Source organism: Benincasa hispida, chromosome 10 (assembly GCF_027475165.1).
Source record: "Benincasa hispida cultivar pf3 chromosome 10, pf3_genome.v1.1, whole genome shotgun sequence".
Classification (NCBI taxonomy): Eukaryota; Viridiplantae; Streptophyta; class Magnoliopsida; order Cucurbitales; family Cucurbitaceae; genus Benincasa; species Benincasa hispida.
In genome coordinates this window covers 5,089,940-5,108,038 of record NC_143487.1, presented here as the reverse complement: position 1 = coordinate 5,108,038, position 18,099 = coordinate 5,089,940, and the positions used below count along the sequence as shown (strand labels likewise).

Below are 18,099 nucleotides of genomic sequence, written 5' to 3'. Positions count from 1 at the left end.
TATACTAAAAAAAAATAATTAAAAAAAAAGTAACGGGGAAAAATTTCCCCCAGGGAACTCGATCCCCGTGAATTCCCGTGGGAGTCCCCACCCCGATCCCCGTGGAGAATTTCACGGGGATTGGTAATGAAATAGGGAGCGGGGACGGGGATGTGGAATGACATCCTCGATCCCGCCCCGTCCCGTGAACATCTCTAATGGATACGATATATAAATCATCGCATTACTTTAAATTGGATATATTCTTGAATTTCTAGTCATATAAATATGAGTTGTTTTTTATATATAGAAAATTGCTTTAAAGTATTTTTTAAATATAACAACATTTTCTAATTTATTAATGATAATTATCAATCACTCTCACTTACATATGTTTATCCGTATTTATCACTCTCTGCCATTAATAGGCAGTAACATGACATATTTGAAAATAACTCTAGTAATTTTATCATTTAAAATAATTACTCTACGAACATTCTTCAATTTTAGTACAAAATGTTAAATTACTTAAAACGATATTGCCACACGAAATTAATAAAGTAGTGAAAATAAAGTCAAAACAAACCAATACCAAAACAATCCCAAACCCTTAAGACAAACTAAATTAAAACAACATTTAATAGAACCAAAAAAATCAAAGTCTACGAAAGTAACATAGCACGAGACATAAAAATATTAATGTGATGTAGCCTTATTAAATAAGTTTAGATTGAGTCGACACGATATTACAACAATTTAATAGACAAATTACATTAACATTCAAGCACTTGATAGAATACAATCAAAATCTTGAACTAAAAAAAAAGTTATAGAAATAAAAACTTACCACCAGATATCACATCTCTACACTTTATAAACAAAACTCATAATCTAAACCATTTTCTTAGTCGAACGAATTAAATATTGTATTTTAAAACTTGCTTGAAATAATTTTTGATGGATTTAAAAAATATATTTTTTAAAATACTCATAACATCGTTTCAACTCGATTTTTTTTCTTTTCTAATAGTAGAATAATTTCCAATTCAATTTTTATTTCTCACCATAAAATAAAGATGAACACAATTCAATTGATATAAAATCTGTAATGTGAAAAAAAAATTAGATGTTCGACATTCTATCCTGTATATTTTCTAGAAAAAAAAGGACAAATATCAATTTATAATTTTGAACTTTGAAGTTGTATCAATTTAAATTATAAACTAATAATTGTATAAATTTAAACAATGTACTTTGTAGTTGTATCAGTTTAAACCCAAAACTAAACATTGCATCAATTTAAACCTTAAACTTTCACAAGTATATTAATTTAACACCATTAACTTTCATAAGTGTATCCAAACAACAAAACATAATGAAAAGTTTAAATCGATACATTTATAGAAGTTTTTAAATTGACACACTTATGTAAATTAAGAGTTGAAATTGATACAATTCTTAATATGTGATTTAAATTGATATATTTATGTTCTAAATAAATAAAATTATTAATTTAAGATTTAAATGGATCTAATTATTATTTTCGAAAAAAAAAAAAAGTGCAAGTAGTGTGAAAAAGGACTCGAAGAAGAAAGGGTGATCTCTATACGTTGCTTCAAATCTTATTTCAAAAGATTAAAAAGAGAGAGAGAGGTGGATTAGTTAAAAATAATATAAAATAAAATAAAAATAATAATAAAAAAAGAAGGTAGAGATAATAGAAAAAAATATTGAAGGGTTTCCGACAAATAATACAATCCAATCAATGGACAAAGCAGAAGGATTTGGGATGACTTTAGCCGCTCTTCTGACTACTCATACTCACACTTCCTTTTCTTTATCTCTCTTTAATTCTTCATCTCTCTGTGTTCCATTACCACAACCGGAGAAGAAGGAGCGTGACAACCACGCGATTTCGGATTTTCAAATATATAAAAAATGAGAAACTTTTTACACTCAATTATCAAAATTTAATTTTATTTCATCAATCATAGAAATTCATATAACTCTATCTTTGATATTTGAAAATCTATCAATACTTTTTTGCTATTTTTATAAATAATTTTATATTTTTTTCTATATGTAAAAATTTTCTACAATACACTGCATGTGAGTTTAAAATTAAACATATAACCTCTATTTTGCAAAAAAATTTAAAAAAGTATTTCTAATATATTTATTGAATTATTTTAAAAAATCGAGTTAAACTTTGAGAGTGAAAAAAGGAGTAGATTTTAAGTGAATGTTAGAAATGGTTAAAATCACTTTAAAATACGTATTTAATTATTAAAGTTAATTCAATATATATGTATTTTCATGTATATTTTGAAAAATGATAAAAATGATTTTCAATCCTAAGGAAAAAAAACATGGATTTAATTTTGGAATTTGACTTGGGATTTAAATATGTCTACGAAAAAGTGGTGAAGGAGCCTACATAATTTAAAAAAACAGAAATGAAAATAATGAAAATAATTATAAAATAAAACCTCAATTGTTTTTTTTTTGTTTTAAATTTTAAATGTTGATTGTACATCTTAGAGAACCATTATAAACATGTCATTGACAATAATTAGAGAACAAAATAAATAATTTGAATAAGCCACTTCAACTGAGTTGATTGTTTTGAACATATGAAAAAGAAATAGTAAAAATACCTCATGTTCAATACAACAATAATTTAAACTTCCCACCTCTAAATCAAAAAATATATTTTAGGTTAGATAAATTTAGCTTTCATAATTAAAAAAAATTTCAAATTTAGTTATTATAATTTATAATTAGAATTTAGCGTCGATAAAATTCTCATAAATAAATTTTTACAATAAAATCTATAATAACCATTCATGAAATTTTTATCTAACTATAAAAATTAAATTCGGACTTTTAAGATAATAATAATAAATTTTAAATTTTACTAAATTATAATAAGAGATTTTAAAAAATAGATAAATAAAGGAAACTATTTACATAAAATAATAAAATTTAATCATTTTAAACTTCATTAATTTTTATCACTACTAGATATCGATATACTTCTCTTATAGAAAGACGATGATAGAAGTTTATCAATAATTTTTTTTTATTAACACGTAAATAGTTTGACATTTTTCTTCGAAAAATTTATGGGCAAGTGTTTAAATCGTTCTCCCTCTACAATTGTGAGTGTTATTATTGGAGAGAGAGAGAGAGAGGGCAAATAGAAACCCCACCCTCAGTTTCTCTGTCTAGGAAACATATTAAGGAGAGTGAAAAAAAGGGTTGCTAGTGAGAGAGAGAAGATTTTTTTTTTTCTTTAAAAAAATAATAATAAAAAAAGAAGTGAAAGAAGAAGAGAAGAAATGGAAGGTGGAGAAGAAAGGAAGATGATAAAATGAAAAATGAGAGAGAAACAAACAAACTCTCCTTTCTGTAAAATTCTCTCTCCATAAAACTCCACTTTCTTTTCTTCTTTCCTCTGCTTCCACCAAAAAGCCAAAGTTTGTGACAGTAATCAGTCACCAACAGAAGCTGAAGCCGAAGAAGCAGAAGCAGAAGCAGTAGCAGCAGCAACAACAGCAGCAGAAGCAGAAGCAGAAGCAGAAGCAGTATCATTTCTTCTGCACTTTATTACGAAACAGAACCAAGATTATAAAAACCCCCCACCAAGAACAACAAGAACAACAACAACAACAACAACCAAAGACCAAACCCCAAATTTCTTCTAATTTTCCCTTTATTTTTTTTTTAAATTTTTATTTTCAAAAAAAAGAAAAGAAAAGAAAAGAAAAGAAAAGAAATCTTCCCTCTTCTTCCCTCCCTTTTTCTGTCTACAAAATCTCTCTGCTAGAAATTCAGAGAGACCCCACTTCCCATATAACGCCTACATAGATTGAGTTCCACGATCCAAAATCTTTTTCTCTTCAATCCCCTCATTTTCCCATTTTCTCTAATCTTTTTTATTAATATATGTTTTTTTTATATAATTTTTATATAATTTTTTGTTTTTCCATATTTTAACCCCACCCGCCTTCAGTTGTGGCTACTACAAGGAGGTTACCTTCTGATTCCGGCGCATTCGCAGACTGGGCGGCTCCTTCTTCCTCCGCCGCCCGTGCTGCACCTGATGATCTCTCTCTCGGCTTCAATGCTGGTCCCTCCGCCGCACCCCCTCCCGGACCTCCCGTCTCCATGTGGTCCGCCGCCGCCGCTCAGAGGTCTCTCAATTACGGCCTTGGATCGGAGATGGGAATGGTCGGCCTCCGAGATGTATACGTCGTTGCTCCAGCTTCCTCTTTTAACCCGAATCCTCACCAACACGATGCTAATCTCATGTCCGATCCTCATTCGCTCGCTGTTTCCAACCCCGCCACCGCTCTCGGCGTTGGTGTAGGCGTCGGGGTTATTCCGCTACTTACCGCCGGTCCCTGCCTTGGAGTTGAGGAGGAGAATCTCTTGAGTAATCGGAGTAGTAGCAGAGGTGGAGGGATTCAGTTATGGCAGCAAAATCAACAATCGACGCAACATTATTTGAAGAAAACCCCGTCGGCTTCTCTCGATCATCACCTTCATAATGCCTCCGGTGCTAATAATGACTTAATCGGTGGTGGAATTGGCGTTTCCGGCGGTTTGGCTTCTTCGTCTTCGGCGACAACCACGTGCCAGGACTGTGGGAATCAAGCGAAGAAAGATTGTAGCCATAGACGCTGCAGAACTTGCTGTCGAAGCCGAGGGTTCGATTGCGCTACTCACGTGAAGAGCACGTGGGTTCCTGCTGCGCGACGGAGAGAGCGGCAACTTATGACTGTTACTGCTACCTTCGCCGCTGGCTCCTCCGGTTCTACCTCCGGCGCTAAGAAACCGAGGCTTATAGCCTCACAAACGACTTCTCATACTTCCACTTCCAACACCACTCCTCCGAGAAGCCTCGATACGAGCTCCAGTCATCAAGGTAAGAAATTTTTCTCCGGAATTTAGGGTTTCTTTCTTCATTTTCAGTGGTTTTTTTAATTTAATTATTTAAAATTTCAAATTCAGATGCTGGATTTAAAGAGACGCTACCGGGGCAAGTACGTGCACCGGCGGTTTTCAAGTGCGTGAGAGTGACGGCGGTGGAAGACGGCGACGATGAGTACGCGTATCAAGCAGTGGTTAAAATTGGGGGTCATGTTTTCAAAGGATTATTGTACGATCAAGGCGTTGAAGCCGGAGATGCGTTTCCTAATGTATCGGAATTACATTTGGGCGACGGCGGTAGTGGAGGCAGAAATAATCGGAATGGTTCGTCTTCTTCTCCGCTTGTCGATCCATCGGATGTTTACAATGCGGCCGCCTCTGGCGGCGGTGGCGTTCCGGGTTTTCTCGGTGGTCCAAATTATGGTAATCAAATTAGCTGATATATTTTATTCTGATTTTCGACGGTTTCAAGGTTCTACCCCAAATCAATGGAACCAAAAGATCTGCAACTGTGTAATGACTAACCAATCTTTTCTTAAAAATCCATTTTATTTATGTATCATCTCATCTTATTGTGTATATCTAATTCCTTTCCGCTCTGATCTTGCAACTTTCATCATTGATTGAGATATTTAATCCACTTTCTCTTGCTAAACTATCCATTTTTCACTTGATTAACCCATAATTTTGATTTTAATTTCACTAATTCCAGATGGGATAAAAGAAAATTTAATGATGATTTGATTAGTATTACCTGCATGCTCCTTGGTTTTTATATTTTGCCTCTTATTCTTTTCTTGATTTATAAATCTTCTTCTCTAGGCTAAATCTACAATATTTGTGGATTATTTTATTAGAAAAATCAGCTGATAATCATAGGGATGTGAGCCATCTTATCACTTGTATCCATATTTGTCTTGTGTGCGCTCACTGTTCACTCATGTGTCTAACAATTTCTTGTTTTTCAAAGCAATCCTAATTTAAAATATCTGCCTCATTTTCTTTTCTTTTACTAGTAATAGTTTAATCATATGTGTGTGTTTTTTGATTGGTATGGAAACATATTCCTAACCGGTTGGCATTTTTCTATTTGGTCGGTTTGGTATATAGTTTGGTTCTTTAGGATTGTGTGCTAGAGTTCATGAGATCTGCAAATGCTGAATTCCATTGTTAGGTGATGGATTTAGTCTTTTGTTTTGAAAGGCTGCTGAGGTGTCACAATCATAATCTGTTTGAGAAAATGAGAACATTGAAAATGATGTCTTTTCCCCCTTCACTGTTCCACTTCTTTTAGTCCACTAACATGTCATGTTCATTCTTGCTTATGTTCTATTTTGTTGTGTCCAATTTTTATATATCCAATGAAAATCTTTATGGTCTAGCTGTTAATCTTTCTTCGTATCGGGCATCGAGTTTGTGATTATAATATGTGGGTTATAATAGTTTGTAGGTTACGATAGTCTCTGTTTAGAGTGTAAGTTATTTTAGTTTGAGTTATAATAGTTTATGTTTGTGTTGTAGACTATTTTAGTTTGGCATTTTTTTTTAGTATGGATGTTCATTTTTCTTGCTTGATTATGAGACAATTTCGAATTTTTACTTTTACTAGATCAATTGTCTAAATAAGTTTTTATCTGTGTTGTTTGAATTGGTCCTTTACCTCATTGCAGATCAACCTAAGATTTTAAACTATTGTCTTTATTATTTCACGTATATATTTAATACACCATGCTGTGTTTTTATTGTTGACATTTTGGCGTCCATTTTGTCTGTTGTTAATAGGGCAACAGTCCTTTGAAATGGTGAGTAAGCCTTTTTTGTTTCTCAAATAAAATATTAAAAAATATCCATTGTTGTATGTCATTCTTGACCTAATTCATTTATTATTCAAAAGTGGCCTTCACATTGAATGTTTGCATTTTGCTTGTTATTAATGCAAAGGAGTGGATAGATTTTCTCCTTGAATTTCTTAAGTATTTTCTCATTGTTGGTACCTTTTGGAACAATCTTTACATTTCCCAGATCTGCACATTCAGATTGTTCTGTCTGTATTTGAGCATAGAGATGCCACTTCCAGCTTATAAGGGATTTAAGAAGCTTAATTTTCAATGCTCCTTAAGCAAAGATAAGTATATGGATTAATTATTAAATTAATGTTTTTTCTATTTTTGTTTTTGTTTATTTTGGAGTTATTGAAAGTTGATCGCATATTTTAATGATCGGTTCCAACTGTGATTTCTATTTTTTTCGTTTATGCATAAAATAGTGGCATTATTTTCCTGAATTTCTGGTTTCAACCTTTGATTATCTGTGGTACCTGATTGGATATGATATGGGCATGGGCCGACCAAATATCCTTTTAGAAGTATAGAAGAATTAATATCGATAAGACCTTATAAAATCTTCCTTCATTTTTTTTTGTTGACCGACTCATTTATTGGCCTCTTCCCTTTACTTTTCTATTTTCATTTCATTGTGTAATTATTGCCTTCTTGCTTCCATTTATTGTATTCGGTGTTTCCCAGTTCAGCTTGTCTGAATATTTCACCCATTCAATGGAGAGTAAGCCTTTTTGTGTACAAGTGCTTGTTTTTGTTCTTTTCTTCACTCATTTTCCCGTGTTTTCATATATTCTCTTGACTTGAATCTAGGGAGCCAAGCAGTTTCACAACATGCTCATATTATACATCAATTTACTTCTCATCTTTTCATGTATAATTTGAAAGGAAATAGGTATATTCTCTAGTGAAGTGAATACACTCTCTTACTCGGTACAATACTTGTTGATCGTAAACATCAGCACATCAAGTGTTTCCATCATTTGTGTTATTTTTATTTTGCAAGTATTATCTGTCAATTTGTTTGATGATTGATATAAAAACAGGATGGAAATGACCTTTTCCATGTTTGTTTGTCTTTGTGATGGTGTGTTTGAGATTTGTTTTGTATGATATTCGATATTCTTTATGATCTGACGAAGTTGAATGCCGTTTCTCTCGGATTCGATATAAACTTTTATGCTTCTTTACCAATCCAATGAGCTCCTTTTATCAGTGTTTTGTGATTTTATGTATGTTCTGAGATCTTCTGTCATGTTTATAATGGAAGAATTAGGTTTATACTTGTGTTTCCTTCAAGTGGGTGGAAGGAGTGAGTACTGCTTGAATTTTGATTGAAACAACAAAATCTTTTCCTCTTCAGATCAGCTTTGTGAATGGCTTTAAAAAGAAGAAAACAAAAGGACCCATCTTCAGTTCCCAGTTCTTTTTCCATTTTACTTTTCTGATTGCCTCTATTTTGAGTGCAAAATCGACGCATTGCTAGGCTTGTGTTTCCATATTAAGCCAAAGATTCTTTTGTATTATTATACCCCACTTTCTACTTCTAGGGTTTTAGGGTTTTAATTGTGTCGAGTTAATCGAATCAGTTTTGATGGTGTGAAAATAGTGAGTCGTTTTATGAGCGATCGTGTTAGACATACATAAACTAATAATCTTATATTTGTGAAGTGGAAGGCAAATTATTAAATTAATCAAGACTTGAAATCTATATTTGCCTTTAAGAATATGGTTTTTAAGGATTCGTTTGCACGTTGAATGGTTGATGTTGCATCTAAATGCTAATGGAGTTTGTTTGCATGTGAGCTTTGTATTAACTTTTAAATTAGTATACCAATCTTTTTCTGTAGCTGAATAGACAGGTTACTATTTTAGTTTGTTGTTAAATCCAACTTTCTATAGTTTCCCATGATAGTAATTATACAGATTTCATTTGGTAATTATTTGGTCTTCTATTTTTATTTTTAGAAACTAAACCGATAAACACTACTTTTATCTTTAAATTTCTTTTTTTAGTTATCTATTTTCTACCAATGGTTTTAAAAGTCAAGTCAAATTTTGAAAAAAAAAAAAAAAATAGTTTTTTAAAATCTGTTTTTGTTTTTGAAATTTGGTTAAGAATTCATCAATTGTAATTCTGAAAGATGAGGCCATTGTAAGAAACAGGGTATGAAATATGCTTAATTTAATAAAAAATAAAAAAAACAAAAAGCGAAATGGTTATCAAACGCAGCTTTGATTTTTGATTTTTGATTTTTGAAATTTAAACCTATAGATGTTATGTCTATCTCTAAATTTGTTCATTTGTTCATTTTTAATTTTTACCAATTGTTTAAAAAACAAGTTATGTTTTAAAAACTAAAAAGTAGTCTTTCAAAACTTATTTTTGATTTTGAACTTTGGCGAATAATGTAATCATTATACTTAAGAAATATGTAAATCATTATAGAAATGAGGAAAAAATATGCTTAATATTTTAAACCCAAAAAACAAAAAAATGAAATGGTTGCCAACTTTAGTATTCCTTTTTTTATATTTTGAGGCTTAACCTGTAAATACTAATCTTGCATTCTTTTTTTGGTCTTTTAAGAATGTTTTCACAATCAATGTACATTTTAGCAAAACTTTGGAAAGTTTATAAACATTTGTTTTTGTTATTGTAAATTTGTTATAGAAGTTCAACTGTTTACATTCTGTAGAAGAAAATTGTTAAGAAAATGAAAACCGAAACACAATTTTCGAAAAGCAAATGGAATAAACTAAGTTCTCTCTTGATTAATATTTTGTATTTTTAAAATTGTGTTTGTTTTCTCATTTCTACTAATATTTTTTTTTTTAGTTTTCAAAATTTCATTTTGTTTTTGTTTAAAACAGTGGCGATAAAGTGTTAAAAAATAAATAGGAACAATGACGGTAACTTAAATTTTCTATATATATATATAAAAGAACGATAGTTATTAAACCAGACATATAGTTATGAGACTATGGATGTAAATAGTGGTTTGTTTCGAGTACAAAGGTGTGGGGAACTTAAACCAAAAATTATTAGATTTGTCTTGTCCTCACTTATAAAATTTTGATCATAAAATTCGGGAAAACAACAAATAAATTATCATGCATATTGTTGAAGCAGCCACTTCTAACTTCAACATACATGAGAAATCATCCAAAACTATTAAACAATTTAATTATTTTTAGTAAATATATAAAATAGAGTATTATTCAGTTAGAAGAAGAAGTTGCATATAAAATGTAAAATTTCAAATCGATCCAGATTAAATTACCAAATGAAAGACGGTGGTTGTACTTCCTAGGTTACAGTTCTTCTCTTTTGATCCGATCCGATCCATCTCTCTCTCTAATCAATCCCTACAGGTTGGTTCTATATCTTCCACATTTCCCCGATTCTATAATCTTCTCTTCAGATCCAGTCCTCGTCGCCGTCGAACAGCCGATTGCAGTTCATTTGGTTTCAATTTTTCCGGAACCACCGCCTGATTGTCATTTCGATCGCGAACAGTTACCGCTTTCGATCTCTCCGGCGAGGATTTCAGGTACGCTTTCTCGTATAGTTTAGCAACAAGTACTTTCGTTTAGCGATCGATTCGAGACGTTTTTGCAGTTATTTTGGAACTGATTCGAGAAAATTAGGGAAAGGAAAAATTGTGAAAATGAAGTTTAATTGGAAAAGGAAAAGTTAGGTTTGAGTTGAAGTAAAGTAGGAGTTTGAGACTCAGAGCCTAAAACTTGTCTGTCTGTCTGTTTGTTTATTGGAATGGCATTGTCATCAAATCTGGCTCTGAGCAAGAGAATCTTCACTGCTTCCTTCACTTTAATTCATCGCCTGCACGCTACCACCACTTTTTTTTTTTTTTTTTTTTTTCCCCCCTTCCTATTTTCAATTTATATTTATGAAAATTCAAATTTTACCCTACATGCATGATGCATCCATAAAAAGTTATATGAATAAATAATGTTATTTTAAAGACTGCCAATCAATATTGCAGTTATTGGAGGCAAAGGTATTAAAGGTCTGATAATACAAATGTTCATATATTATTAGAAAAATAATTTAAAAAAAGAACAAAAGCAACCCCAAAATCTTATTAATATGAATTGAATATATGAAAAAAGTTTAGATATTACTTTGGCCTATCTACACTAATTGTTTTAAAATTTCAAAATATTTATTTTAATCTTTTATATATATATATATATATATATATATTTTGCTCTTATTTGTTTTATTTTATGTACTGGTGATCGAAATGGAAAAAATTGAATAAGTATAGTAAGTTTTTAAAATAATTAGTGAAATATTGTAATTTTGGTGATTTGATTAGAGATGATGTAAGTAGTTTTAATGAGCAAGTATTGAACACTAGATCAAATTATTTTTATTTTTATTTTTTCTTTAAAAAAACTTAATCGAGTGTTGAACACTTGATCAAGTTATATTATTATCTTTTGTTTTTTCAACGATGGTTTTTTTAATAATGTTTTTCCTTTCGTCTTTAATTGAGAAAACATATCTATTTTTTAATTTATTTTTATACTCTTCCCTTTTCATTTCCTTTTTCTAATAAGAAAAACATAATTTATAGAAACGTGTCCTTGTATTTCTTAATAATAAGAAAATTTTGTTGTCTCATCCTTTTAAGGGTTCTAGCTTTAAGAGACATAATAAAAAAAAATACAAAATTCTTAATACTTTTTTCTTCTAGATTTCGACTATTGTTCATAATTAAAAAATAGTTAAATGTAAAATAAAATGTCCATATCAATGCAATAATTTAATGTTTTTCATTCATTAAAAAATGGTTAATAAAAAAATCAATGTGTCCCATAAGGCAGACATCGTCAATTTCGAGCTGGTTGTCATTGTCGACTTTGAACTCTAGGTTTCAATGGTTCCTCATGATTCTTTCGTTCCTCTTGGTCCCCTACAGACATTTCATAATATAAATATTCGTTATGTTCTACATAGTTGCGCCCACGTCCATGCATGTATGAAGACGATGGACCGACTTTTGAACCAAATGATGACATTATCAACATTGGATTAGCTCAACCAATCAAGCTCAGTATTTGCGTCATAGAAGACAATTCTTCCACATTCTCGTCAGCCTCAACGAATTCATCTTCTTCTACTTGAGTACATTCCTTACGCCTAGGAATAGTGGAGATGCAATAGATATATCAAACATATAACATATCTTCTTCATGTAGCTCTCATTATTACTACATATAGTAAGGGCCTGGTTTGGATCATTTGCAACATCACGAAGACTACTATTACTCGATCTCTGTGAATTATAAAATAATTAGACAATATTTAAAATAAATTTAAATTAAAAACCATTCGACAATATTTAATTATGTACCCAGCTACCCACAACTGCTCCTAGATGAATAATGTAGTGCCTTCAAATATTATTATACCAATTGATGTAATCTTGAGTTGCATTCCTATCGAATTGTCCAATTGAAACCCTTATTGCAATTAACTTCCTATGATAGTGTCAACGCAATAGCAAATGTGCAATTTTTTTCAGACCAATTTGCAATTCTCAGGTCGATGTGATGCATTAAGGGTTCCGTATTGCAATCTGATAGGACATTCTGTTGGAAACCAAATTATTTTATCACCCTATCAGGAAGATGCCACTCACCAATATTGGAAAAAAAAAATAGGGTGGATCTAAAATAGAATACAATGTCAAGTACGATGTTTCGAAAAATATATATGACAAGTGGGCAACATGAAAGCAAATAGAAAAATAACAACACAAAGATTGGTCACACAGTTCGGCATAAAAACACCTAAATGTGGGGGGAGGCAGTATGTCCGGTGGAACGAAACTTCACTATAAAGAGTTTAACAATTACAATGAAATTACTTATTTGTAGACTACCTCTTTAGTGGCTCATGTACAACTTTCTCTTCAGTTTCAACTTAGGCTTCCCCTAAGTTTGAGCTCACCTCACTTCCACAATAATGCTTCTTCAAACTTTGTATGAGATTTCCTCAATACAACATACTTAGACTCCCTCTAAGAGTGAGATTCTCTCACATTGATTATATTTAGGCTCTCCCTAAATATGAGTTTTCATCATCTCCAACGTACTTAGGCTTCCCCTAAATACAATATCAAATAAAACTCCTCCTGACTACAATGATCGTCGAACCAAAAAGGTCTACCCAACAAATACAATTATTTTCAATAACAATATATGGAAGTTAAGGCTTAGACAAACCCTAAGCTTAAACCTCTCAATACACACTTTTCTAATTAGGCGGCTAATGTTAAAAATGAATAAGATTATAATATAAATAAGGCTAGCTATAAAAATATATTTTTTAAGTGAATAAATATTCTCTACAAGGAAAATAAGGAAGGCAAATATAGAAATTTGCAGATCACGCAGACAGGTATGGAAAAGATATTATGCAGAATTTACTGCCATACATGTATCAATGTTTATCACAATATCTTTGACATGTTGCACAACATATTGCTGAACTTTTGTATGTAATAAAATGAGCTAAGCACACTGTAATCTTATGATAATATCAGCCAATCACAATGCAGAAACAATCTCCCAATTTGGCTATTTTTTAATGCAAAACAAACCAATCACACGACAATCGAAGCAAACCAACCAGACTAGAGCAACACACACATAGCCACAAACCATCAGAATGGTGTTAAACCAAACTTTAGCAACTAAGCCTACTTAGCACAGTAGCAAACATAAAGAGAAATAGAGATAGCTCCATCCAAGATAATAATATCATCAACAGGAAAAATATCCTCATCTACTAGTAGAGGTATGCCCTGGACGATGATAGGCACAAGATCTCGTGAAGCAGATTGACACCAACATAAGTAACGTTGAGATTGACGATGCTTACGAAAACCCCTAGAGAGTCTATCTCTTTCACATAAACTTTTGTAAAACAAGTTGCACAAAAGTATGTGGCCTACCCTTAATCCAAAAGCAAGACACCTCTAAATTTAGCACACAAAAGGAAGGTTTTACATCAGATACGACAAGAACAAGATAAATAAGGAAAGAAATCCGCCAAAATAACAAAATAAGGAAAGAAAAACTAGAAAAAAAATCCGCCCATTAAGCCGGAGAATAAAAATCCGACAATATAAATAACGAAATATTATCTGCCAATCAAACCACAGTAACTCATACCAAACAAACCAAAACAAAAACATATCACGATCTCAAATCTCACGGTCGCAACCTACCCGTTCTTTCCCTTTTTTCATGAAGAAAATCAGTCAATAGAAGGGGGTTTAAATGACAACACATCATCAGAGGATGTCTCGCTAATGATAGGTCCAACACCGATAGCAATAGAATCAACATCTTCAGCATGAACATGATCAGTAGTAGGAATATTAGATACACTAACTTCTTTAAGCTCCTTAGAGCCTAAATTTCCAATGACCAAATCGAAACAATTTTATTGATAATAAAATCAACACCAACCTTTTCTACAATTGATTCATTATAGTCACAAACATTCAACTCTAAAATATCTTCATACATATTCACCTTCCATTAGAAAATAATGGATTGAGAATAATAGGATTAATATTACAAAGAATATATTCCTCAGAGATAACATCTTTAGGTACATAATTATTCTTCTACGAATGATGAAAGCTATCCATAGGACTTCAGTCATCAATGTCCTCAATTTTTATCATCTTCTTCTTACTAAAGGCAATCAAAGAAATATCATCATTATAAATATTCTCCTCAGTGCTCTCCAGAATATTAGAACTAATTTTTTTTAATGTCGTCAAACACGCGCTCAACTTCAGCAACATTTTCTTTTTCAAAAATTTCAAGTTTCTTCTCAATAACATCGAACATAGGAGAACTAGCTTAAAAAACACCACAAACAGAGCTAGGGTTAGATGCAATAACATTAAGAGTAACAAGATTCTCAAGAATCACAACAGATAAATGAGGCAATCTCAAACCAGGTCATAACCAACACCATCATTTTAAGATAACTCTAACTTAGCAGGATTGTTCAAATTTTCAATGTCAACATAGACTAAGATTGATGCAACAACATTTTAAGGAATATATTCTAAAAGATCATCACTCTTACAAGAAGAAACATTATAAGCACACTTAATCTCAACTGAATCACAAGCCATATTAGCAAAAACAACAAGAACACTACTTTCAAGAACCCTAGTTTCTTCTTCATTGACAACAAACTTATTTATAACATCATGCAGACATATATTTGAGACAAGTATATCAAAATTATCAACAATAACATTTTTATTAGCATCTGAATTACAAGTATTCACAACCATTTTGTCAACTAGACCACTACCAACAATCAAATTCTCAGGCACCCGAAAAATAGAACACCAATTTTCAGTAGCAACACTAGTAGATACATCAGTAGAAGTAATGTCATCCTTTAATACTTTCACATAAATAACTTTGTTAACCTCAGATACACAATTGATGCCAATAGAAATATTATAAAAAACCTTAGAAACAACTCAATCAACAGTTTCTTGGGAAACAAACTTAGTATCAACAGAAGCATTTAATTTAACTTGATAAACAATCAGAGACTTAATATTCTCTATATTTTTAGATGAAATAGCATGCATATGACTTGTATTTTCAACGTTTCTAGTTGGAACAATAGATTCAACAACAATATCAGGAAACACAAAGACTTTACCCAAAGATTCAACAAGAACAATATTAATAACGTCATCACACCGACAGCCATAGTATGATCAATCCAACTATTAGCAGAAGCAACAATCAAAATATAAGACAACTCAGCATGATTAACAACATGGTTAACATCATCAACAATCTTAATAGACACAAAAAGATCAATATAATTCATAGACTTTATCACAACACTATCGGCATTATCAAAATCTTGGTCACCATTCCCAACCTTAGTTTCTTCAGTAATCACAGTTGACATTTTCCTGCTTATAGAAGTTAACTCAACCCACTTTGATTTTCCTTGATCAAATATCTTTGGTTGCTATAAGAAAATTTTACACAGATCTAAAAATGCCCTGAGGAATTCAAATTGAACTACTGCCACAACTTTCATCTGTTTATTAATATATCCCAGAGAGTAAGTAAGTTCTCTGGCCATACTCATTTTAGGCTCATTCTGCAGAATCTGAAGTTGCATCATCTTGTGAAAATACTCCACCATCTTCTGAGTCATCCTTCTGAAAGCTATGTCATCACAAAAAATTTGAAAAACAATCAACTTTCCTTCTGACTTCCTTAACTCAAGAGCAAGGCAATTCGGAACATGACAATTCGTACGTTTCATCATATAAAGAGTCGTCTCTTTAAGAGTACTAGTCTTGCATTTGACTATTTCACTTTTGTAGGGAGAGACCAAAACTTCATCATTGTGCTTAGGACTACTAAAAACATGATTAACAACATTAGGAGTTCACAAGTAACATTTATCAGATGAGCACGTATCTGACATGATAGTCATATTGTCTTTATTGGTCACCAAACATTTATCTTTTGAGAAGCTTACAGCCAGACCCTGACCCTGGTCACATAGCTGACTTATGCTGATTAAGTTTGTTGTTAACCCTTTTACAAAAATGACATCTTCAAATGTTGGAAGACCAAGGTACAATAGATGTCCTTTTCCTAGTACTTTCCCTTTTGCTCCATCTCAAAAAGTAACATGACCAGAACTACATGGTTGCACATTGGTCATAAATTATTTTCTGCCAGTTATGTGATGATGACATCTGTTATCAAAGTACCAACCTTCTTTTGCTGAGGAACGAAGAAAGGTAAACGCCACTTGACATCGAAACTCATAAGAAGATCCAAACTTCTTAAGTTTCCATTCAAATTTGTTTCTATGTACTGGTTTGATAGGATTGGAAACCATCTAGGTCTTTCTAGAGTAATTCCAAGAAGGCAAATGATTCATTTTCCTTAACAAACAAAAACAGTAAGGACGAATGTGTCCTACTTTTCCACTGTAATAGACAAATACATCTTTGTTTCTCATTGCAATTAGAATGGATGTTGACACATCTTTGGTTTTCGACAAAGGGACTGACATCGAAGAGTCTTGGGCTGGACCAAAAAGATTTAACAAAGATGGTTCACTTTTAAAAAATTGTTTACCCTGCTGCTTGAATCCGATGCCACACTTATCAGAAACCTGCATGCCAGGAGAAGAATCATGTTAAAATCATCAGTGTTTGAGTTTATTATGATAATAGACTTTGATATCTATTCAAGTTCAACTTTTGATGCCTTCAACTTTTTCTCTAGCTTATAGATAGTGATTAACAGATGATGATAATCTTTAATTAATTTTTCCTTTCTCTCTTTCGAATTTTCAAGACTTTAGAGTCCCCCATCTAAAGTTGATAGACTTCTTAAAAATATAATTTTTTAGAGTTAACTGCATTTTGTTATGTTTCCTTTCTTGCCACAGAAATACATTTATTAGAATGATCAATGACATTAGAACGTTCAAGAGAAAGACCTCCTACAAGAGCTCAAATTTCTTCATCAGAGATAATTTTTGACTCGATTTTATCATCTGATAGGGTAGCAGAACATTCTTTATTTTGTCTTTTCAGAAAGTTTGGACATTCATTTTGAAACTGTTCGAACCCATCACATTCTCAACATCTAAATTTTTTCCCTTTGATACCTTGACTATTGCTAATTCCATTGTCATTTCCATCCTTTTTGCCAGAACTTTTGAGATCTTTGGATCAAGGTTACTGCGAATGTTACTAATGTCCTTAACCTGGGAGGACACATAGTTCTATGGGATACTAAATGTCTGTCCCATCGCTTAAAAGATTTGCCAAACCATTTTTCCATAAAGGAAATTGATTCAGCTAGCTTTTCATCATAAAACTTTCATTGTTCACTGATGATCATAAAGAAATTCCCTTGGACTTCTTCTCAGGTTGACCTTCAAGGGACATTTCAAATGTTCGAAGGGATCCAAACAGTTCCTCAAGTTTCATGTTGGTAATATCATGTGCCACTTGAATAGCTGTGACCTTCATATAAAATCTTTTAGGTAAGAAGTGCAGAAATTTTCTATATGCACTGAAAAGTTTAGATTCTGACTTTTGATTGATTTGTTTGAATGCATGATCTGTGCAATTATTTAGGAATTGTTAGTGAATGTTTTTCTCAACCCTTCTTTAATTCATTGGAAATCAAAATCTCTATGCCTAGGCTGCTTTGCTTATGATTATGACTACCACCACATCCACCATTGTTTATTTTAGCGATAGATTAGGAACAAACT

At 31.9% G+C, this 18,099-nt stretch overlaps 1 protein-coding gene and 1 long non-coding RNA gene across 2 annotated transcripts; both read left to right on the top strand.

Moving 5' to 3' along the window:
- Nucleotides 1-3,146: 3,146 nt before the first annotated feature.
- LOC120088838 (protein LATERAL ROOT PRIMORDIUM 1-like) lies at nucleotides 3,147-5,569 on the top strand. The gene is made up of 2 exons (XM_039046282.2): nucleotides 3,147-4,909; nucleotides 4,996-5,569. Exons 1-2 carry the CDS (start codon nucleotides 4,150-4,152, stop codon nucleotides 5,352-5,354), a joined length of 1,119 nt encoding a protein of 372 aa, XP_038902210.1. The 5' UTR covers nucleotides 3,147-4,149; the 3' UTR covers nucleotides 5,355-5,569.
- Nucleotides 5,570-10,029: 4,460 nt separating this feature from the next.
- LOC150033055 (uncharacterized) lies at nucleotides 10,030-12,193 on the top strand. Its single transcript, XR_016523792.1, has 2 exons — nucleotides 10,030-10,306; nucleotides 11,740-12,193. It is a non-coding gene; the product is annotated as an uncharacterized LOC150033055 (long non-coding RNA).
- Nucleotides 12,194-18,099: the final 5,906 nt, after the last annotated feature.